Raw genomic sequence first — 27964 nt, 5'->3', positions numbered from 1 at the left:
TTATTTATTTATTGTTATTATTATTTATTATTAATTTTATCACTTTTTCTGAAGGCCCAAAGCCAATCCCGTACTCCCCCATTAATAAACTTCTATAAATTTCAGCTCTGCTAAACCAAACTCCTGCTTGAGTTCTCTCTCTCTTCTCTCTCAAAATCAAAATGGTAGCTCATTCATTATCTATTGTGCTTGCTCTCGGCTTGCTCTTGCTCTTATCTGGTCCTGCATTTGCTGCCAAGTACTTTGAAGGTATTTCTATGTTCAGTTCTAACATCTTAGCTGCCTACAATATACCGCCCATTTTGTTTTATTTTAGTTTCTGTTATGGTGTGTAGTGTGAGCTGAGATCTCTTCAAATTTCTGTTGTTCTTTTTGCAAATTTTGTAATATTTGGAGGATTTTAATGAGGCATAGCTTAGCTGGTGATTTAGTATGTTCTTCTCACTTAAAAAAATTGAAGCTTTTTTTGTGGAAACATTGTTATTTATTATTTGCTCATTTTTTGTATTTTTAGCTCTTTTCTATGTTTGACACTTTATTCTACTTTGATCTGTTCTACGAAGTTTGTTTTTTTACCTTAATCTGATTTGATCTGTTGACTGCTTGCTTTTGTGTGGCTTTTACTGTTCTCACTTTTCATCTACACTAACTTGTTCGCAGATATATAAACAGCTTTCCCAAGTTTGTTTTTATAGTAAAGATTTACTGATAATCCCTCGTGTTGTACTTCTTCTTCGTTTTTTTTCATCAGGGTACCTCCCAAATGGCGACTTTGAGGAACTACCAAAACCAACTAACCTCAAAAAGACAGTTCTAGTTGGGAAACATGCACTTCCCAAATGGGAAATCAATGGCTTTGTTGAATTCATCGCCGGTGGGCCCCAACCCGGTGGCATGTTCTTTCCAGTATCTCATGGAGTCCATGCCATTAGGCTTGGCAATGAGGCCTCGATCTCTCAAACTATAACTGTAAAACCAGGAGCCCTTTACGCACTAACATTTGGTGCATCAAGAACTTGTGCTCAAGATGAGGTGTTGAGAGTCTCTGTGCCTCCTCAGTCGGGGGATCTGCCTCTGCAGACATTGTATGATATTAACGGTGACACTTATGCTTGGGGATTTAGAGCCAAAACTAACATTGTTACAGTGACATTCCACAATCCTGGTGTTCAAGAGGATCCTGCTTGTGGTCCACTTATCGATGCTGTTGCTATTAAGGAGCTCTATCCGCCAATGCCGACAAGAGGTACGAGTATGACAATTTACAATGTACTAACTATTAATTTATTTATTTTGTCTATTTCTTATCTGGGTTTGATTTCTGGCTTAAGATATATGAAACTCGATGTACAACGTTCAGTGATTTAGATCTTCTGTTTACTTAATTTGTTATGATTTGGGAGTTCCATTATTGATGAATTATTCTCGGCTCTTTGGGATTTAAATCTTGCTATTATTGCATGGTAGTCAGGTTAGATTATTTTTGCTTGAGCAGTATTCAAGGTTCTCAAGGGAAGACTAATTAATCAGTGTTCTCTTGCAGATAACTTGGTCAAGAATCCTGGCTTTGAAGAGGGTCCACATCGGCTAGTAAACACTACTAATGGAGTCCTTCTTCCTCCAAGACAAGAAGATCTCACATCCCCACTCCCCGGCTGGATCATTGAATCACTCAAAGCTGTCAAGTTCATAGATGCAAAGCACTTCAATGTGCCATATGGACATGCGGCAGTTGAGCTTGTTGCTGGTAGAGAAAGTGCCATTGCTCAAATTCTAAGAACTGTTCCCAACAAAGAGTACAATCTCACATTCACAATTGGAGATGCAAAGAATGGCTGCCATGGATCAATGAGGGTTGAAGCATTTGCCGGCAAAGATACAGTGGCTGTTCCATTTGAATCAAAGGGAAAAGGTGGGTTCAAGAGTGCCAGTCTCAAGTTCAAAGCCATCGCTGCAAGGACAAGAATCACATTCTTCAGCACTTACTACCACACCAAGATTAATGACTTTGGATCTCTTTGCGGCCCTGTCCTCGATGAAGTTAGAGTACTTTCTATTAGATTTTAAAGATTTTTGCAGCTGTTGTATGATCCCACTTCCACTTTTGTATATTTAGCCGTTATGAGGCACATGCTCTGCTTTTCCACGAGTCTTAAAAAGTATTTGGGATCTTCTGTGTTTTTTAGTTGTATTGTCGGTGGAAAAGAACTATAGATGGATAATGTTGGAATGAGGTATCAATTTTCTATACGAAGTCCGCTGATTTCGGAATTTAAATTATGTAAAAGAGACAGTGAGAGACTTTCTGATGGGAAATTTAATAACCAAAAATGCGCCTTGATAATTGGATTGTTTTTCTTTTGATTGAATTTGCTGGTTGTGGCCACTACCGTCTTGCTTTTAAACTTCAAGAAAGGCAGCTTGTTCTTCCCACAAAAGGATTGGCTCTGTAAAAGCACTCTTACGAGAACGTGAACAAAAGCTTACTGTAAATATCCGAAGACTTACTAACACATTGTGTATTACTATATTGATTCATCTTTCAGCATACAATTTTATTTGCAATGCGGAACTTGCACAATCAAACACCTGAAAGGTGCAATGAAATTATCCCCTACTGGCAAAAAAAGGGGTTGAATGGTTATGCTGTATAACAAAAACATGGAAAGTAGAATGTTGAGGCCAGGGAGCATCGTAAGATTACATGGGCAAAGAATCACTTCTAAGTTGGCTGAGTATCACTGCCTTGGTCGACTATCATCCAGAGTGCCCACAAGGCACTTCTCCAATAAAAACTCGGCGTTAACCCAAGCATGGTATTTATCTAAAATAGAGACTTAAGGATCACAGATGTTGCTATTTTCAAGGACAAGCAAGAAGCAGCTTCCATCTAAACCTTAAAACTTTAAGCAAGAATCTCAAGCTCATATACAGACAGATAGTACAAGACTTTCTGCTTTAAGCCTGACTTTTGAGATGGTCAATGCCACAAAAGAGAGCACAAAATCTAAAATAAATAACAACTGCCAAACAAGAAAAGCAGATAGTATAACAGTAAATGATCATAATTTACGGCTAGCGAGAGTCTTCTCATTTCTCAACTTGAGATAGGATCTCCATGGAAACCAGTTTATTTTGAGTTGCAACTAAAAGAAAGGGCAATATAGCCAACTATGGGTCGTACAATTATTTGTTGGTTCAACTAGTAACACCTCTTGAAGTGATACAACGGGTTTGGGGGTTTGAATCCAATTGGAAAGAGGTTTATGTAATATTTAAAAGGAAAAAAAATGGCAGATAATTATTGGATGCAAGTAACATTTCTAAATTTCAATGTGACTTCTATAAACTAGAGCACAAATAAAATTCCAGAAAAGGATACTGAACAAAGCCGTACAGTCTTTACCCACTGCCTTCATCAGCATATCAACACCTGAAAATGATTTTGTCGAAACAAGCCAATCCATCATATGTAATATAATACAAAATTATACACATGTAGAACTTAAGGAAAAATTACAAGAATTTTATATGAATATAGCATGCAGCAGCAGCTAGAACAAAAGTGGTCACTAAACTGAATAGTTCTTCAACCGTAAGATGACAGGCATTGCTAAGATCTTATACAAGAATATACTACACCACCAGAACTGAAGACAAGTCTGGTAGGCAAAATACTTGAAAAAAGAGGGGGGGAGAAGAATTTGCTGCAGAAATGACATCCATACCACTGGGTTGATATGTCAGTTACAAAGATATATTATACAGGTGACCATATAAATTAAAAGTACTGCTGGTCTGATAACACAATAAAGACAGACAGAAAAAAAAGAAAAACGAAACACTAGTTCCACTGGAGTCCCTTTTAGAGTAATTTAAAAAAAATGTTTTACCAAAAAAATAAAAAATCTATCAGCACAAACTTATGGCCATACCTCCAGGGTGAAACTTCATGTACGGAGATAAATTGTATACACGACCTTTTAAGACAGTCCACATGGAACCTTCACTCTGATGCTGTTTAACTTCATCCATGGTTATCAGCCTCTTATTTGATTGTCCCTTCAAACCTGAAACACACCATTAATTCACACAATTATCACAGATGGGAATTTAACAGATCAAATGTAGCATGTGCTATACTCTTTACTTCATTTCATTTTCTGCTCCGTCAGGTGATTACACGAAATAAATTAAGTTGGTTGATTATACTTCATTGCAAGGGAGGTGGTGTTTTTCAGGTGAACATGAACCCAGCTATAAAAACACATATCCCCAATAGGGAAAAAAAGAAAAAAAAGAAAAGAAAAAAGCATCATCTTGTTAAGTGCTAGTAAAGAAACACCTATGCTAATCAATTAATAACGACATTCTTAAAATTTCAAACAAGGTGAAAATGCATAAGAAACCAACATATATGCGAAAGACAATCAAAAGCTGAAAATTATTGGAAATAAAGAAAGAGCCATGATTTCAACATAAAGTGATAAGCTATATTAAATCGTTCCCATCAAGAATTGAAGTATAGGGACATTGAGTACTCAATGATTCCGGGAGTACCTGCAAGATCAGGATGAGTTTGAGTAAGTCTAAGCCAATCCACTTGGCTATAGCCCTTCTCAAAAGGAACCTTGGCCCGAGACGCCGGCTTACGGCTCGCAACTTTCACAGAAGTTCCAGCTGCTGATGAAGACGATGCATCAATAACATTATATGACAAAAACCCCACCGTCTTATTCGTCTTTGACGGCAATTCATCTTGTTTCCATAAAAACCCGCTGCTTTGATTTTCGACACTACCATCAGCATCTGAACTTTGATTCTTTTGGACCTAAATAAAAAGCCAAAAAAAAAAAAAAATTCAATTCTAGTCCGCAAAACGTAAACTTTTTTTTTTTTTTTTGTTTTTCCCCGAAAACTTGCCCTGCAAAATGTGAAATCGTTATCGTTCTCCATCTCTCCAAGTCTTTCAGCGTTCACAGCAATCAATTTTGAAGCCGAAGCATCAATAGTTTAGGTTTTAATATTGGTATTTTAGAATATCTATATCAATCTCTAGGATCAGCCTGCAGTACCACAGTGGCACCATGCCACTTCCTTTTGTCTTTTGTGGCAAATTATCATATAACCCCTTTCACTCTTTTTTATTTAAACTTTACTTTGTAAATATTAAACTAATTTCAACTGCATCCATGTGAACATTACCGAAATACCCATGCCGACCAACGGTGACCGGATTTCAACTGACGGCGACGGGAAACTCGAGTTAGACACTTTTGGCCGAGCTGAGTCCAACGGTGGTGGTGGTGACCTCTCACGTGTGGTGATGGCGCCGGATCGAGCTCCCAAAGCCGTGAATCCTTTAATGATCGATCAACGGCAAATCGGCTCCCCCCGGTGGCTGTGATTGGTCGGAAAATACAGAGGGAATCGTGGGGAGCAAAACTCAAGTGATAGCATCACCGGAAACCGGAGAAATCGCGGCGAATTGAAGCGGCGGTTCCGCGGCTTTTCACGGCTTCAATCGGGAGTTTTCCGAACGCTTTTCGGCGACAAGATTGGCATGGAGATGACCGGCATCGCACGATCTTCCGATCGGTACCAACCTTGGCCGGTGAAGTGGCCGGAAATGGAAATAGCATCCGGGTCGGGTTGTGGGTTCGGCATGGGTATTTCGGTTCACAGAGGGGGTATTGTGATATAAGTGCAATATATAATAAGAATTTGTAAATAATAAATAGTATAAGGTGCTAACTAAAATGTTTATGTGGATGTAATAGATATTAACTTAATATTTATGAATTAAAGTTTAAATAAAAATGAATAAAAGGGGGTTATATGAAAATTTACAATATTGGAGCCATAAAAGACAAAGGATGTGGCACGGTACCACTGTGGTACCGTAGCCTGATCCCAATCTCTAATCAAATTCAAAAGTCAAAGTCAAAATAGAGAGAGTCCATAAATGATTAATTTGTAATATAATTTGGTTATATTTTACTTATTACTATTTATAATTTTATGCTTATTTGATAATTGGATAATATTTCCACCTGCTTAATTAACAATTCAATTGAATTGGAATTGCATCCCCTTAGTGATGTAGATCTTTAATTTTTTTCAATTTTTCTTCTCTAAACCTCAGCAGTAAATAATGAAAATCCAAGAAGAATTGAAATTATAATAAAATTATAATTGACGATTCATACAGCCTTTACTCTGGGGTGAAAAACTAATGACTTACCATCTATGTTCTGAATATATAAACGACATAGCATATGTATTTTCCATAATGTTTACGACATGATATTCTTTGTCAGGTTAATTAGTATCCAACAAACTTTGCAGTTAATTGCACCAGTAGCTTCTTCACTCGTGTTTTCTCGTTTAAATTACATGCATATCACCAGCTCATCTAAATTACTATGAATATATAAGTTACGTGCACAGAATAATTAGTAATTGACGTCAAGTATAAGTTATCTCTGTAGCGTTAGGTTATATTTGTACGTAACGTATTGCATAAATAGAGAAGAGAATGAAAAAAAAAAAAATTACCCTTAATCTCATAAAATAAATACGTATTAAAATTCATTTCTTAGAGAATCAATATTTTGCTTCATATGGTTTCATCCCTAAAATTTTATTTTATTTATTTTTTTAAAAAAAAATAAAAACTATATAATAGCATATGAATTAATTTTGTACTAAAATATTATAATAACACGCTAGCAAAATTGGATTAATTGATTTTAAAATTAAAAACAATGTCTTAAGGGGAAAATTAATGAATTGATGGATTTGGTTAAACAAATACATATTAATGGATGACGAACTCTTAGTCTTACCCGTAGGCCGTAGCTGAACCCGAACAAACAAAAAACAATAATAATAATTGAATCCTTTTTCTTTTTCTTTTTCTTTTTCTTTTCTTTTTTGGCGGATGCACACATATAATAAAATTCACATCTTGTCTTATTCCAATCCAACAATTAACTTATTTTGTAGTTTTTCCAGATTTTGAACCAATAATCGCACTCATTGAGTCATAAATAACACCCAGATTCATTCATCTTGATATATATATATATATATATATCTTTGTCCAATTGCAACCTTGAAAGTTTTGTCTTTACTTTTTATCCTTGTAGCCAAAATATGAAACAGCAAACTCAGAAAATCATATTGTTTTTGCTTGAAAGAAATGAAAACTAATTAATTATCCTGTTTATCTTGCATAAGCACAAAGTTTCGTTCTTCACCATATAACAACTAATTAGCAACAACAAAATCGAAATTAAATACCAAAACCCTTATAATTCAGTACATGACTAACTTTGATTTATCATCTTATATTAGTACCATCACTAATTTAGCATAACAAGGCTTCCATCAAAGGAGGCGGCGCCCTGAACAAATTTATTATTGAAATTTCATCAAACACTCTGCTTGTACTCGTAATATTCTTGACACTTTTTCCCATTTCTACTTCATCATATCACCTGCAGCCCAAGGAGAAAAAGCAACGGGATTAGAGTCAAATAGTGAGTGTTATTCGGAGAGAGAGATTAAGGAATAAGATGTGATCGCACTATTGGAAGAGGCAGAGGGAGAGATGATACATGGTTCAAAGTTAGCGATGCATTTATCCGGGAGCTGCAGGGCCACATTCCGGTCAATGCCAGCAATTGGGGGACCATTTATGAGCACACATAGACAAGGCTGGCCTAGAGCTTTGATGGCATTGCAGCAGGCTTCACTTGGTGGAATGGGACTAAATGGAGAAACTGCTGGCCTACAAGGTATCAGCTGGACTAGTGTGGATATGAAAGTGTTAGCACAAGGATGGCTGTTGCCTTGCTCCATGAAACTTGTCATAACCAATACTAACAGCAAAATTGGCAGAGCCTTAGTGCCCGAAAGCTTCATGTTTTTCTGAGTAAATGCTTAACTTATCAGTGTATAGGACCATGAAAGGTAGCATATATAGGAAAAGTGAAAAGCATGTCATGCATAATTGCGTTTTAGTCCTAACCCTAGACCAATATTGGTCATGCCATCTTTGTGCTATTCCGCTTCCGATCTCATTTACCACCCAGAAACCATCCTTAAAGTCATTGTCGCTCTGCTGAAAAGTAAAAAACAGTTAAGAAACTCAAACATCATGACTCATTGCATTTCTGACGTTGGTACAATGTACTAGTTGCCGAACAACTGTATTTACAAAATTGAATCTGGTTATGTTGGAATCGCTTCACGGTGGAACATTCTTTTATAATCACATAATCAAAGTTATAATATGTTCTTTTACTATTTATCACATTGTGTGTGTACCTATAATTCATACTCTAACTTAAAACAACTCTAATGTAACCATGGCCTAACAAAATAACACCAGAAAATGTGAGGAGCAAAAAGTACTAGCTTTTTTTACGGGATGACAAAAGGGAGAGAGAAATTGAAGTGCTCATGGTTGACTAATAACATGACAAGGAAAATTCAACGGCATATTAAGGTCTCCTTTGGGGATTTCTAAATAAAATAAACTCCAATATATCGGCTTTCCTTCAAGATAAAATCAATTCAGCATTTTTTTATCAAAGTGGAATTAATCTTAAAGATACGCAGTCATATCACAAAATACACACAAGGTTAGCAATTGATCAAATATAATATTGTACAAATCCTGTCCGTCTGGCCATAGAACAGTAAATTACCATTCTTTTTATTTATAATTGGAAGTCTTCTGAAACCACGCATTTGCATCTTTTCAGAAACAAACAACGCGTGATTCTAAATATTACAACTTATCAAGATTCCCCTTTATTTCCTTTTAAATTGATTACTGCAAGCTCTTGTTCAACAAACTCTCCCGCACAAATGGGCGGATATTTGCGAGAGAGAGGAGATTCCGCAAAGTGGCCTAGCGGCTTCAACACGGCATCTGATGCGATGTGGGCAAACAACTATACATAACCAAGAAAAAAGAAGTTCAAAAAGAAGCATAAGAATAAAGAATCCCAGAAAAGTTTGGTTACAAAGAACCACCACAAAAATGTCACAATTAGCTAACAAGATGATTATAATGATATCGTTAGGTAGACTCACTGTTGAGGATACTCTCCATAGGCTACGATTATGCTCTGATGCTTGTTTGATTGCATCAATTGTCCTGCTCGTGACAATAACTTCATGCATCCCAGCTAGGCAGTCTCCTGCAGTCAACCACTCTATCTGCAGATAAATAGAGTGTACGGGAAAACGGGTAATGTTAAAATTGATAATAGAGTGTACAGTTTTATTCTAAGTAAAAAGAGATTCCACATATAAATTACCAGACAAAATCCACTGTCTGCAAGAAATTGGACAAGAAATAACTCCCAGGATGCCTAAGCTAAGATAATTGATTTCATAAATATAAGAGTTGGGGTAGCAAAAAGCAACAACATTATTGTTTTTGTACAAAGTATTTTGATTGTCTTTCCACTTAAGATGGTTGAGTAGACATCAGTAAGGATTTACCTGCTTCCCTGTCTGAATTAAAAGACATCCCACAGGAACCTTCACTTCAACTTTTTTCCCATTCCTAAGCCAAATGTTTAGACCAGGGAATCGACTTCGACCATGAATGGTGAGAAAGTTAAGGTCATAGTGGTATCCCGCAAAAACAGTGCCCTCCTTGCCATAACGTCTGAGGTCACACCCAGTGGGAGCAAGGAGATGTGGTCCCTGAATTTGAAAGGAAAAATCACCTGTTAGTAAGTTCAGGGAATCCAATGATGGCAGTGCCACGAATCATAACATAGCCGTTTGATTGGACAATTCACACTAACCAACATAAACACCTGTTAGTAAGTTCAGGGAATCCATTGCTGCCATGAATCATAACATAGCTGTTTGATTGGACAATTCACATTAACCAACATAAATTATCTTACTTTGTAGTGTTATCTCCAAATCAGCAGCAATGAGTTGAAGACAGAAGCAAAAGGCAAGGTGACACTTGAACTGGTAATGTTTTCTCACCTGCTTCATAAGGGAAGTGAATGCATCCCTTGGCAAACCAAAACCAATTGCCGCCATCTCAGCAACAACCTGGAGGAAAGAACAAATATACCTGAAAACATTAGATAGATTGCATAATGAGGGTTGCTATCAACACAAACAGCAATATCAACTCACCTCTATTGCAGATATCATTTTGTGTCCCCAAGAGTCCATGGTTTCTTTCCACTCAGGGAAACCGTCTGGTATGACAGGCTCTGAATTAAGTTCCTAAGAGAAAGGAATGAAAGTTAGAAAGATAATAGACAAAGTAAGTGAATATGATTGAGAAGGGAAGAGACGAGATGAAACCTGAAAGCGGGTGTTTGATGGCCGAGGACCAACCCTCCACATGTATCGCCACTTGGGATCTGGTCCAATGGGAATGGATGGTTGAGACTCTTTGGGCATTGCTCTAAATTTCTCTTGCATTTCTTCATCAACCAGGCTTCTTGGAATTTCTACTCCTTCTGGTGTCACCCCAACCTGTAGTCCCATTCACAAATGAAACCATTCTTAGCATTAATGATATGAAATATGCCAACACAAGCTTACACTAAGAACGCAGAAAATTATCCTCATTTAATTTCATCTTGTTGAATCTCCATCCCCTTGAAGGAAATGTTTAGACAACAATGTCATATAGAAGATAGGCTTGACTTCACTTCCGGTCTAAAAACTCATCGAAGCGCAACAGCAGTAGGAAACTGAAAGGAACTAGCTATTTTATCATAAGTAATACCAAACACATGTGACATTACTTGAGTAACCAAACTAATGCCCCCCCAAAAAAAAACTAATAATTCATAAATTCTCGCTTACTCAATTTATTTTTAAAATTTTGATATTTTACCCTTTTGGCCACTTTTTTTTCAAATTCTTAAATTTTCCTTCCTTCCCCGACATTTTATATATCACCAAACAAAGATTAGTCAAAAAAAGAAAAAACATTAAATACCTAAATTCTCACCTGGTAAAAGCAAATTTAGTGAACTCTTTCCTTCATGATATTAAAGCCAAAATTTGCACAAACATTTATCCCACTTTCCCGTACTTTCTCACCAACCAAACATTTTACGTTTGAAAATTATAAATTTCTCTCATATTTCCTCACATTTTATTCAAATTCTCATCTTTTCTCTCTTCTTCTCCCTCAAATTCTCCGCAACGAACAAAATCTTAAAAAAAAATTAAAACTAAAGTTGTCACGTGGTACTGGTATTGCAAATTCAATACTTGTTTTTTTTTTTTTTTAGAAATACAAAAAAGAGTTTTTTTTTTTTTTAATCAGTAACTTTACCTGAAAATAAATGACAAAAATGGGAAAAAAAAAGGTACCTGATAATGCAAATTGGGGCGCTCCTGCAAGCGCTTGAAGTGGAAGGGAGATTCGAAGTACTTCTCCATCATATCCAAGAAGCGATCGTTATCCTCGACCGTACACCTCGGATCCTTCACCAACAACGCTCCCGTTTCTCTCAATATCCCGCTCACTTCCCTACACAACTCACTCACTTCACTCCCCACCTCCCCCTCCCCGGCCGACAGATACGCCGCTAGATCTATCACCGGCACCTCCATTTCTCTTTTTTTAATTTTGGACTTTCAATTTGGAAACTTGTCTGATAAGCAGCATAATTAATTAATACTTATAAATGGACGAGCTTTCGATGGCGGGAGATTAAGATTTACCACCCCACTACGTTTTTTCATATATACATATATAATAATCGTTGCGTTTGCCACGACACTTTCGCCGTACTTTCGGATTCGAGCGATATTTTCTTAATTTGATTCCATTTTTCGTAATTATTCAACATATTATCCTATTTCTACCAAATTTTCTACTTGATCAACCAATTTCAAATTTAATTAATTTTGCTTAGATTTAATGGCATACATGCTTAAGATTTCATTCACTGTATATTCTTATTCAGTAAACATCAATTGTACATTTAAAAAAAATTATTGAAATTAGACTTGAATTAATATATATTTAAAATAGAATTGAATGTTGGAATCTCAAGTAATAAGTTATTTTTTAATTTAAAATACCTAAAAACTAATATTTTTATATTTACGATCTAATACATTATAAATGTTAAACAAATAATAAATATCTCAAAGAACTCAAGTAAGATAATATATTATCATAATATAAATCACGTTAAATTGAATACAATTATTTATATCATAAATTAGTATATGTTAATCAATCTTATTATAGTTCATGATGTTTTTATTTGAAAAAATATTCATAAAACATTATGAAGGTAAATAATGCTAATTTAAAGAAAATAAAAACGAATAATAATAATAATAATCTATCACTATATTATCACAATTTATAGAGATGAAAAATAATGCTAATTATTAAATTTTATTTAAGTAGGGATAAAAATTAATTAATTAGATAATATTTTAGAAAATATGTTTTAATGATATTATTAAGACTTTTAATTAAGTAAAAAATTTAAAAAATAGCTTAATGACTTAAAAACTGAAAAATTTTATTACGTTAAAAAAACAAACGGATTTACTGGCTTAATTGATTAAATTAAATCAATTATGTCATTAAGTAAAAAAGAAAACCCTAATTCATTAGGTTAAAAAAATTGTCCCTAAATCTAAATCCTAAAAAATAAATATTAAAATTTAGAGGAAACCGACAACATTTACATGATAAGGCCCAACGCCCAAAGAGCAATTGTGTCCAAATTATTCATTAAAATTTTCAAGCTTTTTTTTTATAAAAAAAAAATATATATATATATATATATATTTGGTCGACAATCATAACTTATAAGTTAATTTGGATACGTAAAATAAAAAGAAAAAAGAAGTAATTGATAAGTTGCGAATTGTGATGAATAATTATTTGAAGTCTTCCAATAATCATTTATCATAAATAAAACAAAATATGGTTTTCTGTGATCAAACATCAACTAAAATTTTAACTAAACGACGTAGACAGAACTCATAAGGACTTTATATTTTACTGTTGTATTTTTCAACGGAAGACGAAATTCGAGTTGAAAGGTAATAAAAAATGGAGATGTTTGCATTGGATTGGAGGAATTGGACAGATTATGATAAAAATTTCAAAGTAAATAATTGGAAGTTCGAACCCTAGTATAAAGGCCCAAGGCGAAGCCCAAGGCCAGAAATAATTAAATGCTGAGAGTGTAATGATATATTACACAAAATTCGCCGCCTCACATACGCACGAAACAACAGCACGCATACACTCCCCGCACCGCACTTGTTCTTCTCCCCTCTCTTCTTCCCCTCCCTCCTTAAACCCTCACCCACTCTTTCTTTTTTCTTTTTTCCCTATTTTATATGTTTTATTATAATTATTGTATCAATATCATCTATACCTGATATTTTATATTCGCACTGAAGACTCTGTTATTGCAATTGGTATTATATCTTTCCCTTTCCATTTTTGTTTTCTCGAGAAATTGTTAGTAAATGAAATTTTTGAATGATTTAGTTTGTGTGGTTTATGTTTGTTGATTGAAACTGGGTAGTTTAAGTCATTTGTTAGCCTGAGTTCTGTTTCTGATTTTTCAGCCGCCGGACAGAATGCACGTGTTGATTGTTTTATTATTTATTTTGTTTTATTTAATTTTTTTCAGAATCCTATTTTCGTCTACAGTTAAACTTCCTTTTTTTGTTTAACTAATCTATTTTATTAATCATATCGGAATCAACATAGTAGGAATGTCATTAATATCATTTGACAATTGATGTTTTATATTGGAGAGCTCGTGTTTTATCATTGAATTTGTTGCTTGCTTTTTGAGACTTTTGAATGTTGCTACTATGCCCATTCAATAATGTGGGTTTCTTTTTTTAATAGTTGAAAGATGGCGGGTAAGTCGAATAAAGGGAGGAACAGGAAAGTATCACACGCTGCCACTGCTGCTGCTGCCAATTCCGCCGACCAGGTGGTCTCGTCTGAGAAAGATAGCAATAGTCCTTCAGAGTCGGTGATAGTTGATGCTAATGCTAATGGAGTTCCAGCTGTGAGTGAATCAACTATTGCCCAAGCAGATGTCCAGGAATCCGACACAGCTAATTCTGCTGATGAACCGAAGCAAGGTGATGTCTTCACCCTGCTCCTGTTGTTTATGAGACCTGGTTTTTGGTGTCTTATTGGATAGCTTATATTTTATTTTCTTAATGGCGTTACAGGCGAGCTTCATCTCTATCCCGTCACTGTCAAAACACAAAGCAACGAGAAGCTTGAGCTACAAGTGAGCAAAACTTTTTTCTTTGAAACTTTTACTTATTGTTTTATTGCAACTCGTTTTTAGGAATTATTGTGTAATGATTAACAATCTGTAGTTTGTATTGTGTGTTGATTCTGTTATCTTATTGTATCTGCTCATTTTTTGAATCAATTTGCATTTGCAGTTGAACCCAGGAGATTCTGTTATGGATATACGACAATTTCTTCTTGATGCTCCGGAAACTTGTTTCTTTACTTGTTATGACTTGGTGCTGCATACAAAGGATGGTTCAACTCATCATCTAGAAGATTACAATGAAATCTCTGAAGTAGCTGATATTACTACTGGCGGTTGCACCTTGGAGATGGTTGCTGGTATGCTGATATTACTTTGCTCTTGTGCTGGCAAATCTGCTAGTGGCTTCTAATATGCAAGTCATTTTGTTACAGCATTATATGATGATAGGTCAATCAGGGCTCACGTTCATCGTACAAGGGATTTGCTTTCCCTTTCAACACTTCATGCTTCATTGTCTACCTCACTTGCACTGCAGTATGAGATGGCACAAAGCAAAGTTTCAAGTTCAGGAGGTTTGGGATTTTGATTCTGTAGATGGTCATTTTTTATTTCATTTTCATTGTTTGTCAACCACATCTCTTGAATGAGTATGGATTTCACTCTATTCCAGATGCTGCTAAAACTGAAGTTCCAGAGCTTGATGGTCTGGGTTTTATGGAGGATGTTTCTGGCTCGCTAGGTAAACTGCTATCATCCTCTACACAAGAAATCAAATGCGTGGAGAGCATTGTATTTTCATCCTTCAACCCTTCCCCAAGCCATAGAAGGTAGATTCTGAAACTCCTTGGCATTTTTAACCTTTCTCCCCTCATTGTCAGATTATTAAATGAGCAGTCAAATGGGTGTTAGAAACATTAATGATTTTTTTTTTTTTTTGGTCTCCAGGCTTGTTGGGGATTTGATTTACTTGGATGTGGTAACTTTGGAGGGGCACAAATATTGTATAACTGGAACCACGAAGATGTTTTATGTCAATTCAAGTACAGGAAATGTCCTCGACCCTAGGCCAAGTAAAGCTAATTCTGAGGCAACAACCCTCATTGGGCTTTTGCAGAAGATTAGCTCCAAGTTCAAGAAAGGTAACTGAACTGAGCATGGTTGATGTTTTCTTTGTTTGTTATGCTCTTATGTCTTCTAGAATTTTTGTGTTGGCATCTAATGAGATAATTTCCTTGTATGTTTCTGGTTTTGAAGCTTTCCGTGAAATTTTGGATAGGAAAGCTTCTGCACATCCCTTCGAAAATGTTCAATCTCTGTTGCCACCAAATTCGTGGCTGGGGCTGTATCCGGTCCCTGGTAAGTTCTATTTTTAATTTGATAACTTTTTACTCTAGTTTGTTGATCCATCTATGGTCCTTGGAGTTGCTGAGAGCATGGAACTTAAATGAAAGCACAATACTCTGAATAGAAAATGGTGTAACATGACTTTAGAGTACATGTAGATGTTTTTTCATTTTGAAAATTGCCTGTTTACATGGCTGTAATGCTCTCCGTGCTAATTGTTACAATCATTACACAGTCATATCATAAGAGTAGCACTAAATATGCATGTGCGAGTCCAAGATTTTTGCTTCTTGGTTGATTGTTGCAGTGGGCTTGACTTTTTCCCTTTGCTGCTGTGATATAAGCCAGCTGTGTGATTGACTTTGTTTAGGTTTTCTTTTGAGAAGATATTGTGGTTAGTTATATCCTGTGATGAGCAGTTATGTTTATTGTACGTGATATTGGTTAGTTTAATTGAAGGTGTAGAGTTTGTGCTTCTGATTCTTGGTCCTTTTTTCCCCATGACTTTAATTCATCTGTATACTGTAGTGTATGATGGAGTAAATTGGTGCATTAGGTTAAATTTGCTCTTGAGTTGGACAAGTATGCTAAATGCAAAATGTTATTTCATGTTGAAGCTTCTGAGGTTTTAATAATGCAAACAGCAAGTCTTTGCTCGTTTAGCAAGTGCACTACAACCATAGTTTTTGTCTCATTGTTTTTTCTTCATATCAAAATAGTTTCTGTAATGGTTCTTTGTTCAGATCACAAACGTGATGCAGCTAGAGCTGAGGATGCATTGACTCTTTCATATGGTAGTGAGCTGATTGGCATGCAAAGAGATTGGAATGAGGAGTTGCAATCTTGTCGGGAATTTCCCCACGGAACTCCTCAGGAGAGGTATATTTGATGTCTGATCAAGCTTCTTTTTTCAACTTCTGAATGTGATTTAAGGTTTTCATAGTTAATGAATAATTTTTAATTTTTGCTATTCGTTTATAGCATCTCCTCCAATGTTAATATGATTTTGCTTCAGGATATTGCGGGATAGGGCCCTCTACAAAGTGACTTCTGATTTTGTTGATGCAGCAATCAACGGTGCTATTGGAGTCATAAGCAGATGTATACCCCCTATAAATCCAACTGATCCAGAGTGCTTTCACATGTTAGTGTACCTGAATAATTCTGAAACTCATAAATTTTGTCTTCTTTTCAATGGTTGGTTTAGGATGCTTTGTACTGGTTGAAAAATATGTACTTTAATTAACTGCCTTTTAATATCATTTCACACTCTGTTAACAAGTTCCTAATGCACGGACTGTGGAAGATGCTTTGTACTGGTTGAAAAATATGTACTTTAATTAACTTCCTATTAGTATCACTTCACACTCTGTTAACAAGTTCCTAATGCACAGACTGAGGAAGGAAGATGATCTTATTCTCTCTTTTTCTGACTTTCCTTTAGGATTGTCACACTGATTCTGTCACACTGATTCTGTCACACTGATTCTGTTTCGGAACAATTTAGTAGATGAACTTAGATAATGAGCATAAGTGGAGTTTATGGTGCATTCAAATCTCTATGTGTCCATGCTTCCTAACCCTACTTTTGGTTTTTGCATGATTCCAAATATGGAATTTTGAGTGTGCTCATCAGTAACACTAAAACGGTCATTAACTTTGATGTTAGGTATGTGCACAACAATATATTCTTCAGTTTTGCTGTGGATTCAGACCTCAATCATCTGTCGAGGAAACGGGCATCAGATATCATTTCAATCAATTCATCTGGAAAGGCTTCCCATAATTTCACTAGCGCAGATGGTGGAATCTCCTATGGTGAGAATGCAGGGGAATCCAATGGTGTTGTGGAATTGGCTCAAGTGTCTTCTGAATCCCAGTTGGCTGAGAGTGAGCAGGCTACATATGCTTCTGCAAATAATGATTTGAAGGGCACCAAGGCATACCAGGAAGCTGATGTCCCTGGACTTCATAATCTAGCCATGGCAATAATTGATTACAGGGGTCATAGAGTGGTAGCTCAGGTGTGTTTGAAAGATGTGATTTCCTTGAACTTTTTACTAGGGGTATTCCTTGAAGTTTACCCTGTTAACTTGATTGATTGATCAGTATCTTTTTGTTGCTTGATTTTATTTTATCTAAGCTGCCATCGTATTGGGTACTTTGCACATTCTTTTGTAGAGTGTTCTGCCTGGCATTCTTCAAGGGGATAAATCAGACTCCCTTCTTTATGGTTCTGTTGACAATGGCAAGAAAATTAGCTGGAATGAAGATTTTCATTCAAAGGTGAGGTGAAATGTAAAATTCAAGATATTTCACATTAAATTGAGAAACTTATTCTGTTCCATTTTTGTATGTTCTAAGCGAACAGCTTTTTGTAATTTTTGGAAAATATGGTTCAAATCTCCTTTTTTATAAAATTCCTGGGTTCTTAGACTTTACATATGTAGTTAATTCTCTGTCATGAGTGCTGATCTTTGTGTTTTTTTTTTTTTTTATAAAGGTCTTAGAGGCTGCCAAACGCCTTCATTTAAAAGAACACACAGTCCTTGATGGATCTGGAAACGTCTTCAAATTGGCTGCTCCAGTGGAATGCAAGGGCATTGTTGGCAGTGATGACAGGTGATTATATTCTTGAGTTGGGTTATATCTTTTAATATTGAAAAGTATGCTGATTGCTATATTGCCTGGCTGGAATTTTTCTTCTTCTGTAACACATAAATAATGCTCTGACTTCTCTGGTGACTCTAATTTTTTCATCCAAGTAGTTTTGAGTGTGATGATCTTGAAAGAACTTTACTCTTGAATTTGGGAACTGCTTAGGCTGATTTTTTAAAATTCATTCATGCATAATTTATTATTCAAATTTTGGAAAAAGGTTAGTCGCACTTCCTCAATTTTGGCGCTGGAAGATTGACATTTTATCTGCCAATCATGCGTTGAACCTGAATTTCTGCTTCTAATTTAATGATTATTTTTTGGATATTGACAATCATCTCACGTTCTGTTGTAATCATCTGTATAGACTGACTTCATACATTGTATTAAAGCACCTGGTATCCTGATCTTTTTTCTTTCGCAATCCAGACATTATCTTCTTGACTTAATGAGAGTAACCCCACGCGATGCAAACTACACGGGATTAGGATCCCGATTTTGTATTATGAGACCAGAACTAATTACTGCTTTTTGTCAGGTATTAAATATTCTGATATTATGCATTATTTTGGGTTTTTAACTATATGTTTTGTTCCTTATGTTGTTTTTTAATTTTGGTTTATGGGAAAAGGTTGAAGCTGCAGAAAAATCGAAAGGTCAGTCTAAACCGGAGGGAGAGGCCATTGTAAACCCTGATTCTTCAGAAGCTTCTGGCATTAAAGAGTCAGCAAACCATGAGGTTAATGTAACTGCAACTTCTGATGTCAGTCAGGTAAGGGGTTTCTTCTTGACCTCATTTATGCAATAACTTCAAGCATATTGATTCCTAGAAGTTCTGTGAGTAGCTTGTCTATCAGAGAAGGTCCATCTTATCAGCAGTTCGGCCTGCTTTGTGTTTGTGTTGTGTAACTTGGTGTTACCGTCTTAGCCTGCCTGTGCATGCATGCATGTTTATATCACAATCTCAAACTTTGTCTTTGTCCTTGAATGAGAAATGATAGGAAACTCTAGTTGCAACATGTGATGAAAAAATGGTTTATCTAGTTGCAGAATATTGTGAAGTCAAACAAATCATTGAGCATTGCAAATATGCAAGCTTATAGTTTATGTGCATTCGTCCCATCATTGGAATTATTCATATTTCACTCATATGGCAAGAATCATTAACTTTTGTAATTGCTTAGATTTTTCTTTTTTATGTTCAGCTATTTGTACGTTTAATGGCTCCAAAAAAATTGATTAATGCGGCTTCATTTGTTGATTTACAGGATGCAACAAAAGAAGGAAAGGTGGAGAATGTCCAAGAATGTAGTTCTGCATCTGAAGAAAGCTCTGATTCATGTGATGGAATACTCTTTAACCCCAATGCTTTTACTGAATTTAAGTTGGCTGGGAGTCAGGATGTGAGTTTATTCCTTTATAATGGTTCTTTTCTTATCAAAGTTATGATGCTCGTAATAGTTTAATGTTGTTTTTTGCTTGTATTTGTCAGGAGATAGCAGCTGATGAAGAAAATGTCAGGAAAGTTAGTTTGTACCTTGCAGATGTGGTGCTTCCAAAATTTATCCAAGATCTTTGCACGCTTGAAGTATCACCCATGGATGGCCAGACGCTGACTGAAGCACTCCATGCTCATGGAATTAATATTCGCTACATTGGAAAAGTAAGTGTCATGTCTTTCAGTTGACGTATTATGAGTTCTATGTTTTGGATGATAAATTGGACTACTAGGTGATTGATGTCGTTACTGTTTCTTAACTTCGTGTTTACCCTATATATTGTTGTTTTCTGACCTATAATAAGTTTACCAGGTAGCTGATGGGACCAAACATTTACCTCACCTATGGGATCTTTGTTCTAATGAAATTGTAGTGAGATCTGCAAAACATATTCTCAAGGTAATTTCATCACTTATCCAGCAATATTTTTTGTTGCTTGAAAGGCTTAAATTGATTATACCTAATTATATATATATTTTTTTTAATTTTAATGAGGTTTTACTTGCTGTTAGAAGTGCTTGTGTAACAAACAGGTCAAAGTATTCTGTGTCTTACAATTGGGTGCTAGTTATTGTCCTTTTCTATCTGTGGATTAGACTTGGTCTAATTGTAGTCATGAGCGCAATAGTACTAATTTACAGATTGAACTTTTGGAGTGGTTCTGTTATTAATTTTTGGATTGGGTGTTTTTGGAGGCTTATAGCACTCTGAGGCAGATGGAAATAGCTTGATTTTATCATTAAATAGAACTTGAAGGGTTTTATTAGATAGTATTGGCATGCATGATCAATGAATATCTCAAAGTTTGGGGCACATGTTACACGAATGTTATTTTCGTCTGTTTAGTTTTCATTTACATTTGATAACCTGTTCTCGGTATGCAGGATGTTCTCAGAGAGACAGAGGATCATGATCTTGGCCCGGCTATAGCACATCTTTTCAACTGTTTCTTTGGAAGTTGTCAAGCTGTTAGGGGAAAAGTTACTGCTAGTAATGTGCAATCTAGAAACCAAATGAAAGTATGTTTTTCGCATTACTTCTGTTTTAGTGCTAAGCTCTTATATACAGTTCTGGAGGTCCCATATTTCTTACTTCTTATCCTTACTGCGTAATGATCCTGACCATTTTACCATTTCAATGATTTTATGTTCCCTTTGAGAAGAGACTTGTAAATTGTTTGGTATATGCAGGAGCATGCAGGCCATCCATCTTCTAGCAAGTCATCTAGGAGTCAAGCTAGGTGGAAAGACAGAGTAGCTGCAAGAAAGCATCATTCGTCTTATATGAATGTTAACTCAGATACTTTATGGTCCGACCTCAAAGAATTTGCGAAATTGAAATATCAGGTATTAGTTTCCATTTCTATTAGACATGCTCATTAAGAAGGCTGGGTATTCCTTGTACGTTGGAAATTGGATGTTGATTGAATTTATTTTTAAGCCGAGTCAATCCAGTTCCCACTGTAGTCAGTTTGGGAAGTTAGGATTGTGTGGTTAGATGTTCTTTCTGTGACATTTTGTTTGTGGTGAAGGGATGACTTCTGTCATGTAATAATGCTATAGAGAAAAAGATAGATTTCTCCACTTTTGGGGTATTGATCTTATTACAGGAAATGTGCATATATTTTTCAAATTGTTGTCATTTTGTTGTAGTTTGAGTTGCCAGAGGATGCAAGACTGTGGGTGAAGAAAGTTTCAGTTATGCGTAATCTTTGCCAAAAGGTATTATCAAGTCTAATACAGTTATTTCCTTTTGTGGTTTTGCATGTTTCTTAGTTGTTAAAATCATGCTACTCTGTACTAATTTGTTTTCTCTTGAATGTGCTTCTGTAATTGGTCTTGACTTCTATCTTGATATGGTTCCTTTTCAGGTCAGCATAAGTGTTGCAGCTCGCAAATATGATTTTAATGCTGCAACACCTTTCGAAACATCAGATATCTTGAATCTTCAACCTGTAGTGAAGCATTCAGTTCCCGTATGTTCTGAGGCTAAGAACCTCGTTGAAATGGGAAAGGTTCAATTAGCTGAGGTAAGCATCATGATTATAATTTGTTCATGAACCTCGAAAATTGATCTATGAGTTGGAGTTACCGCAGTGTCAAATTTTAGAACTGAAGAACATCTGAAGTTAGAAATATTTGACTGGTCAAAATTTGAACAAGCAGCCTGGCTTAAAATTTGCTGCTTGGAAATATGTTAATTTTGACCCAGGTGTAGCTTAACTAATATGTTTAGATAGTCTTGTAATAGACAAATAATGATAAGTTCTACTGTTTCAGGGTCTGCTTAGTGAAGCCTACACATTATTTTCTGAGGCATTTTCTATACTTCAACAGGTATGTTGTTGTTTGTTAGTATTCAGTCATACAAAGATTTCTTGGTCTATATTTTATTCATTTTTTATGTATTTCAGGTGACCGGTCCTATGCATCGCGAGGTTGCTAACTGCTGTAGGTAGTTACTGATATCCAATCTTGTGCAATTTTATTTTTGGTTTGTTTCTTTTTTCAAAAAAAAAATATTAGAGGTGTTAATCCTTGATCTGATCATAACTAGGACAGCAAATGAGCTGCTTATCTAATTATCAGATTTAGGTTGATCCAAAGAAAGTTGACCATTTTGAAAATGAGATTGACATTGGACACATCTTTTACCAATTCTTGAAGCTAATGCCAATTTCTCTCTTTCTTGTCTTTTCATTGATTTCCATGCTAATGTTAATAGTTTCCCATTCTCACTATTCAGGTACCTTGCCATGGTTTTATACCACGCAGGAGACATGGCTGGAGCTATAATGCAACAGCACAAGGAATTAATCATTAATGAGCGTTGCTTGGGTTTGGATCACCCTGATACTGCTCACAGGTATCCATCACTTTTTAATTCATTGAGTTTTTGAGTTTAGGTCCTGTCTCCTTGATTGTTCGCTTCCTATGACATTGAGTTATTTTAAGTGCTTGAAATGTTATGCTTGCACGCTATATGGATGTGAATATTTGGATGATCTCACAAAACTATCATTTAAAATGTGTAAAATTTTAAGTCATTTTGATGCTTACTGTAAGTTGACACAGAAAAATTTGGAACCTCACTTTGAAGTACCATCAAAACTTCTCTCTCATCATATCCCTCTTCTGGATCTAACTGTTGTCTCACGTGGTCCCAATATGCTACTGCAGCTACGGCAATATGGCTCTTTTCTATCATGGCCTTAACCAAACAGAACTTGCGTTACGACACATGTCACGGGCATTGCTCTTACTGAGTCTTTCATCTGGACCCGACCACCCTGATGTGGCTGCAACTTTCATAAATGTTGCAATGATGTACCAGGACATTGGAAAGATGGACACAGCTCTCCGCTATTTGCAAGAGGCATTGAAAAAGAATGAGAGGCTCCTAGGCGAGGAGCATATACAGACCGCTGTTTGCTACCATGCTCTTGCAATTGCCTTCAACTGCATGGGTGCCTTCAAGCTTTCTCACCAGGCATGATCCTTTCTGGGAATTATTCACACTTGTGTATAAGGAGTATGCTATTAAATGAAACTGACTGATTTTAGCATTTGCTGTGCAGCATGAGAAGAAAACCTATGATATACTTGTCAAACAACTTGGCGAGGAGGACTCGAGGACAAAAGATTCTCAAAACTGGATGAAGACATTTAAAATGCGTGAACTTCAGGTAATACCATACCTTTTGCATTTTGCCCATATTTTACATGAGATTTGTTCTACTTCATAAGGGCATTGTTTGGTTCTCTGTTTCCATTCCAGTTTCTGGTTTTAAGAACTAAACAACATTTTCTCTTTGGACTATCCTTTTTTGTTTTTAGTTTCTGGTTTATGGAGTATGTAATTTTTTATTTTTTTTCTGACAGATGAATGTACAAAAGCAGAAAGGACAAGCTTTTAATGCTGCTTCTACACAAAAGGCTATTGATATTTTAAAGGTATGGTGAAATCTCTTCAGATCCTTTCTACACCTTGTGTTTCCAGCACCTTTCTTATTGATTTCTGGTTTGAACTATGAAAATGTTCAATATTTTGTGATAAAGAATGCTATGAATCCTGTCACTAGTGCTTATCTGAGAATTTTCCATTGACAGGCCCATCCTGATTTAATACATGCATTCCAGGCTGTGGCCGCAGCCGGAGGATCTGGTAATTCTGGAGCGTCAGCCAACAATTCACTTAATGCAGCGCTACTTGGTGAGACCCTTCCGCGGGGGAGGGGATTTGATGAGAGAGCAGCTCGTGCAGCAGCTGAGGTTAGGAAGAAAGCTGTAGCAAAGGGCCTCTTGATTCGTCCACATGGTCTTCCAGCCCAAGCTTTGCCACCACTTACTCAGCTTCTCAACATCATAAATTCATCTGGTGCAACCCCTGACGCCAGTGTCAGCGGGGCCACTGATGATTCAAAGAAAGAAGCCAATGGCCATTCTCTGGCTGAGCCATCAGATGAGAAAAAGGATGTATCAGAACCAGGTAGAGAAGCTCAAGCTCCTGCTGGGTTGGGCAAGGGCCTAGGTTCCCTGGACGCCAAGAAACAGAAAACAAAAGCTAAGGTTGCAGCATGAAGTTTTTAAATGTCAGATTCAATTGTTTGGCAACAAAGTCTTGAGATTCACATAATTTTGGAAATATTTTACTCTGCTGTGGAGGAAGCATTTTTTATTTTTCCCTTTTTTTTTTCTTAGGGATGGGAGGGTGTTAAATTTCAATAATAGTTAGCCACGAGGAACTCATCTCATCAGGTAGAAGGGAACGTTGTGATGTTTCAATGACCTGTGGTTTCCCCATCATGTGGCTCTTCCAGATATGCGATCCAAATGGTTTTTATTTGTAATGATATAGGTTTAGAATTACCAATTTTTCCTTTTAATTGCTAGGACATTGTTAGGACATTGTCTTAGTATTACCAATTTTTCCTTTTAATGCTTTCAGTTTGAATGTAAAACCGTGCTCTTGATTGAGATGAGTTTTCCGGTAACGATGTGGCTGCTTAAATGAAGAATTTGCCCCTTTTTTCCGCCTATTTTAAGCATCCATGGTTCTGGGCTTGTTGAGGTGCAAAAGTTTTAGGTGGAATTAACTGGTGTTACATTGTTTAGAAAGCTAGTTTATATAACGCATGGCATAGCTTTAATTGCTCTTCAAATCATTAGGCCAATAAGTTCTTGCCTTCAAAACCACCAATCAGAAAATCACATGCAGGAAATACACTGAATTTGTGGAATGGGTAACGTTATTTTTACATTTCTTGCCCTTTCATTGTGTATTTCAAATTTTGCTCAATATTTAACCTAGTATTATGTAGTTAATTTTTTTAGGAAGACAAGAAATACAACCCAAAATTAGAAAAATTTGACATGAAATTTGAAAATTGTAACCAGAAATTACTTTACAACTATAAGGAAAGTCAAATTAAGTTGAAGCAACTCCGACATAAAGAAAGTACTATAATGATTGGATTCAACTAATGGTTATTTCAACGTCAATGGTTGTAACTAATTAGCATATGTGGATTCAAAACATCAAATTGGTAGAGAAATAGTATCACTTTTGTTTGTTTTAAATTAGAGATAAGAATTACTTTATAAAAATTAAGTTGAAATACTTTGAATCTCCCGTACAAAAAATAAGTGTATTGTATGTGGGGAATTCAAGCAGCCATTAAGGCGGGGGCATCTTCAATCATTTTAGAATCCGACTAGAAGGGGGTGATAGAGCTAATAAACAGCAAGCGGAGCACCTTAACATAACTTTTTTGGGTGATCTTCAACATTCTAGAAGCCAAGAAGAGCTTCCAGAATTTCAAAGCTCAGCATGTAGTGAGGGCTTGCAATACTTTAGCTCATGACTTAGCTAAGTTAGTTGTTAGGGAGTCAGAATCATGTATATGACTGGATGAATTTTCGGTTGACATCTTGTATTTGTTCTCTTCTTGAGGTAATGAAAGACGTACTTTCTTATAAAAAAAAAGTATACTATCTGTAACAAACAAAAAAAACATGTATTAAACACTTGGAAAAGAATAGAGAAAGCTTAAGATGAAAATAAAAACGGCGTTGTTGTTGGTGGTGGTGTGCATTTTATTGTTATTGTTATTATTATTTATCAAAAATTAAACAGAAAAAAATCTGTGTGTTCTCCTTTTTCCTTTTTGTCGTTTCAATCAACGGGTCACTTAGTAGTTGTTATAGGTGTACTTAGAATCAATGGGTTTTAAATCGGTCCAGTTGTCTTGCCCATTAAACACAGCACCCGAAATCATCACATATGGAGGGTTTGTAGGGTTTTCATTTTCGGCATATAAATACTTTAGGGTTGTCTTTAGTTTTGCTCTGACGCTCGCACACGAAACTCTCATTCACGGAGGCACAGCAGAAGCGGGTAGCATCAATGGCGCCGAAGCAAGGGAAGCCAAGAGTGAGCAGGAATCCGGAGCTGATCCGAGGAATTGGAAAGTTCTCTCGTTCAAAGATGTACCATAAGAGGGGTCTGTGGGCAATTAAAGCCAAAAACGGTGGCGTCTTTCCTCGTCACGACCCTAAGCCCAAAGCCGCTGCTCCCGCCGAGAAGCCCCCCAAGTTTTACCCCGCCGATGACGTCAAGAAACCACTCGTCAACAAGCGCAAGCCTAAACCCACCAAGCTTAGGTATTGGTTTTCATCTTTTCATTTATTGCTATATTTCTCGTCTGTGCTTTCGCTTCTATTCGTTTTGAGTTTAGTAATGGAGTCGAAAATTTGATCCTTTTTAATGAATTTATATCTCTTGTGCTTGTAAGTTATTTAGATTTCAGTACTTTTTTTATCTTTTTCATGTATATGTTATTCATTTGTGGTGGTTAAGCATGAATCAGCGGATAATTGATTTATTGTTATATTGTGGTTTGATCAAGTCCGTTTGTGTTCAATCTTTTTATCGGCAGCTTACTAGATGAAATGCTGAAGATGTTGACTGCTTCTGAGAAAGCATTGTGTGAATCCTTTTGCATTTGGCTTATTGGTTGTTGTATTTGTTTATGTTTATTTAGCATTCATTGTTTTCTTAGGTCCTACTTAGGGTTTGTCAAATCAGCTTCACTGACTACTGTTTATATGTCCCCAACTATGCTATGCATCATTTGATTTCTAGGGCATGTTTTCTTAGGGCTCTATTTAATTTTTTTCCACGGATTATGTTGTCAGAGCAAGCATCACCCCAGGGACAGTGCTGATTATACTAGCTGGAAGGTTCAAGGGTAAGAGAGTTGTGTTCCTGAAGCAGCTTCCATCTGGGTTGCTTCTAGTTTCTGGTGAGTTTTTCTTCTCAATCTCATTGATATAGTATGTTTATAATTAAAATCAGAAGGCATAACATATTTAAATATTTTATTTTTTGTTAATGCCAATATTTAAATGGTTTATTCTAAATAACTACTATTTCTAAAATATTTTCTTCTAATTGTTTCTATGTAGGGCCATTTAAGATCAATGGTGTTCCTTTACGACGTGTGAACCAGACTTACGTGATTGGAACTTCTACCAAAGTTGATATCTCCGGAGTGAATGTGGATAAGTTTGATGATAAGTATTTTGCCAAGGAAGTCGAGAGGAAGAAGAAGAAAGGAGAGAATGAGTTCTTTGAGTCAGAGAAAGAGGTTAGATAATTTTCTATGTTGTCTGTGACTTTGCTGTGGTATTTTATATTTTCCTAACCTTGTTGTGGTTTACCTATCAAAATTTGTAGGAGAAGAAGTCGCTTCCTCAGGAGAAGAAGGATGATCAGAAGTCCGTTGATACACCATTGATCAAGGCCATTGAGGCTGTTCCAGACTTGAAGGCTTACCTTGGTGCTAGGTTTTCCCTCAGGGCCGGCATGAAACCTCATGAACTTGTCTTCTGAAAACATGTTGAAACAATTTAGGATTGCTTTGCTTTTTCCTACTTGTTATGTTTTGTCTGAAATTTATTTTACCAGTTGTAATCTTTGTTTCATGGGATCAGACATCTAAATTTTGGTATGATGTTAGGCAAATGAAATGGTTTTCTTCAGGTACAATTGATTACTGATATATACTCTGTGACCTTCCCTTTTTATGTGTTTCTGTTTAACTTCCTTTTGGTTACTTAGATTATGGAGTGACATTTTGATATTCCTTGTATTGTTGCAATG

The 27964-nt window shown here is 36.0% G+C and overlaps 6 protein-coding genes across 8 annotated transcripts; 3 read left to right on the top strand and 3 right to left on the bottom strand.

Annotated features, from left to right (window-relative positions):
* Positions 1-74: 74 nt before the first annotated feature.
* Positions 75-2344, top strand: LOC18044350. The gene is made up of 3 exons (XM_006439013.2): positions 75-249; positions 752-1246; positions 1544-2344. Exons 1-3 carry the CDS (start codon positions 162-164, stop codon positions 2065-2067), a joined length of 1107 nt encoding a protein of 368 aa, XP_006439076.1. The 5' UTR covers positions 75-161; the 3' UTR covers positions 2068-2344.
* A 160-nt stretch (positions 2345-2504) lies between these two features.
* LOC18044349 (cytochrome b5 domain-containing protein RLF) lies at positions 2505-5048 on the bottom strand. Its single transcript, XM_006439012.2, has 5 exons — positions 4924-5048; positions 4561-4831; positions 3936-4070; positions 3383-3433; positions 2505-2824 (listed from the first exon to the last, which is right to left on the bottom strand). Exons 1-5 carry the CDS (start codon positions 4954-4956, stop codon positions 2739-2741), a joined length of 576 nt encoding a protein of 191 aa, XP_006439075.1. The 5' UTR covers positions 4957-5048; the 3' UTR covers positions 2505-2738.
* A 2228-nt stretch (positions 5049-7276) lies between these two features.
* On the bottom strand, positions 7277-7969 carry LOC18043274 (protein M7). Of its 2 annotated transcripts, none has more exons than XM_024185832.1 (2): positions 7593-7969; positions 7277-7502 (listed from the first exon to the last, which is right to left on the bottom strand). In XM_024185832.1, the coding sequence occupies exons 1-2, from the start codon at positions 7927-7929 to the stop codon at positions 7486-7488; spliced, it is 354 nt and encodes a 117-aa protein (XP_024041600.1). In that variant the 5' UTR covers positions 7930-7969; the 3' UTR covers positions 7277-7485. The 2 variants fall into 2 exon arrangements, with proteins under 2 accessions (XP_024041600.1, XP_006439073.1); XM_006439010.2 differs by having other exon boundaries at positions 7623-7969.
* Positions 7970-8605: 636 nt separating this feature from the next.
* LOC18043273 lies at positions 8606-11842 on the bottom strand. The gene is made up of 7 exons (XM_006439009.2): positions 11383-11842; positions 10357-10530; positions 10183-10275; positions 10027-10095; positions 9523-9729; positions 9109-9234; positions 8606-8966 (listed from the first exon to the last, which is right to left on the bottom strand). The coding sequence occupies exons 1-7, from the start codon at positions 11623-11625 to the stop codon at positions 8811-8813; spliced, it is 1068 nt and encodes a 355-aa protein (XP_006439072.1). The 5' UTR covers positions 11626-11842; the 3' UTR covers positions 8606-8810.
* A 1393-nt stretch (positions 11843-13235) lies between these two features.
* Positions 13236-24833, top strand: LOC18043272 (clustered mitochondria protein). Of its 2 annotated transcripts, none has more exons than XM_024185831.1 (29): positions 13236-13467; positions 13910-14151; positions 14245-14306; positions 14467-14656; positions 14732-14872; positions 14971-15127; positions 15246-15439; positions 15555-15656; positions 16388-16523; positions 16660-16788; positions 17314-17668; positions 17826-17930; positions 18148-18266; positions 18732-18840; positions 18934-19074; positions 19571-19705; positions 19795-19965; positions 20114-20200; positions 20686-20820; positions 20992-21147; positions 21454-21522; positions 21672-21830; positions 22081-22137; positions 22215-22255; positions 22547-22666; positions 22981-23290; positions 23379-23486; positions 23683-23754; positions 23941-24833. In XM_024185831.1, the coding sequence occupies exons 2-29, from the start codon at positions 13917-13919 to the stop codon at positions 24379-24381; spliced, it is 4236 nt and encodes a 1411-aa protein (XP_024041599.1). In that variant the 5' UTR covers positions 13236-13467; positions 13910-13916; the 3' UTR covers positions 24382-24833. The 2 variants fall into 2 exon arrangements, with proteins under 2 accessions (XP_024041599.1, XP_006439071.1); XM_006439008.2 differs by having other exon boundaries at positions 23911-24833.
* Positions 24834-26094: 1261 nt separating this feature from the next.
* LOC18043271 (60S ribosomal protein L6) lies at positions 26095-27888 on the top strand. The gene is made up of 4 exons (XM_006439006.2): positions 26095-26463; positions 26998-27104; positions 27268-27449; positions 27539-27888. Exons 1-4 carry the CDS (start codon positions 26207-26209, stop codon positions 27692-27694), a joined length of 702 nt encoding a protein of 233 aa, XP_006439069.1. The 5' UTR covers positions 26095-26206; the 3' UTR covers positions 27695-27888.
* The last annotated feature ends 76 nt before the right edge of the window (positions 27889-27964 follow it).

Source organism: Citrus clementina, unplaced genomic scaffold (assembly GCF_000493195.1).
Source record: "Citrus clementina cultivar Clemenules unplaced genomic scaffold, Citrus_clementina_v1.0 scaffold_4, whole genome shotgun sequence".
In the NCBI taxonomy this organism is placed as follows: domain Eukaryota; kingdom Viridiplantae; phylum Streptophyta; class Magnoliopsida; order Sapindales; family Rutaceae; genus Citrus; species Citrus x clementina.
The sequence above is the reverse complement of the archived record's forward strand: the minus strand, read 5'-3'. Positions and strand labels throughout refer to the sequence as shown.

What these genes read in the sequence shown, in the direction of transcription:
- LOC18043272 (XM_006439008.2), top strand. Translation starts at nt 13,917, where the DNA reads ATGGCGGGTAAGTCGAATAAAGGGAGGAACAGGAAAGTATCACACGCT. An exon ending in CACCTTGGAGATGGTTGCTG is followed by an intron (nt 14,657 to 14,731) that starts GTATGCTGATAT and finishes ATTTTGTTACAG; the next exon opens with CATTATATGATGATAGGTCA. An exon ending in CACCCTGATACTGCTCACAG is followed by an intron (nt 22,667 to 22,980) that starts GTATCCATCACT and finishes ATGCTACTGCAG; the next exon opens with CTACGGCAATATGGCTCTTT.
- LOC18043273 (XM_006439009.2), bottom strand. Translation starts at nt 11,625, where the DNA reads ATGGAGGTGCCGGTGATAGATCTAGCGGCGTATCTGTCGGCCGGGGAG. An exon ending in AAATGATATCTGCAATAGAG is followed by an intron (nt 10,096 to 10,182) that starts GTGAGTTGATAT and finishes TCTTTCCTCCAG; the next exon opens with GTTGTTGCTGAGATGGCGGC. An exon ending in TATGGAGAGTATCCTCAACA is followed by an intron (nt 8,967 to 9,108) that starts GTGAGTCTACCT and finishes GGTTATGTATAG; the next exon opens with TTGTTTGCCCACATCGCATC.
- LOC18043274 (XM_024185832.1), bottom strand. Translation starts at nt 7,929, where the DNA reads ATGAAGCTTTCGGGCACTAAGGCTCTGCCAATTTTGCTGTTAGTATTG.
- LOC18044350 (XM_006439013.2), top strand. Translation starts at nt 162, where the DNA reads ATGGTAGCTCATTCATTATCTATTGTGCTTGCTCTCGGCTTGCTCTTG. An exon ending in TGCTGCCAAGTACTTTGAAG is followed by an intron (nt 250 to 751) that starts GTATTTCTATGT and finishes TTTTTTCATCAG; the next exon opens with GGTACCTCCCAAATGGCGAC. An exon ending in TCCGCCAATGCCGACAAGAG is followed by an intron (nt 1,247 to 1,543) that starts GTACGAGTATGA and finishes GTTCTCTTGCAG; the next exon opens with ATAACTTGGTCAAGAATCCT.
- LOC18043271 (XM_006439006.2), top strand. Translation starts at nt 26,207, where the DNA reads ATGGCGCCGAAGCAAGGGAAGCCAAGAGTGAGCAGGAATCCGGAGCTG. An exon ending in CCTAAACCCACCAAGCTTAG is followed by an intron (nt 26,464 to 26,997) that starts GTATTGGTTTTC and finishes TTATGTTGTCAG; the next exon opens with AGCAAGCATCACCCCAGGGA. An exon ending in TCTTTGAGTCAGAGAAAGAG is followed by an intron (nt 27,450 to 27,538) that starts GTTAGATAATTT and finishes CAAAATTTGTAG; the next exon opens with GAGAAGAAGTCGCTTCCTCA.
- LOC18044349 (XM_006439012.2), bottom strand. Translation starts at nt 4,956, where the DNA reads ATGGAGAACGATAACGATTTCACATTTTGCAGG. An exon ending in CATGAAGTTTCACCCTGGAG is followed by an intron (nt 3,434 to 3,935) that starts GTATGGCCATAA and finishes AATCATTTTCAG; the next exon opens with GTGTTGATATGCTGATGAAG. An exon ending in AGACTGTACGGCTTTGTTCA is followed by an intron (nt 2,825 to 3,382) that starts GTATCCTTTTCT and finishes TCTCTATTTTAG; the next exon opens with ATAAATACCATGCTTGGGTT.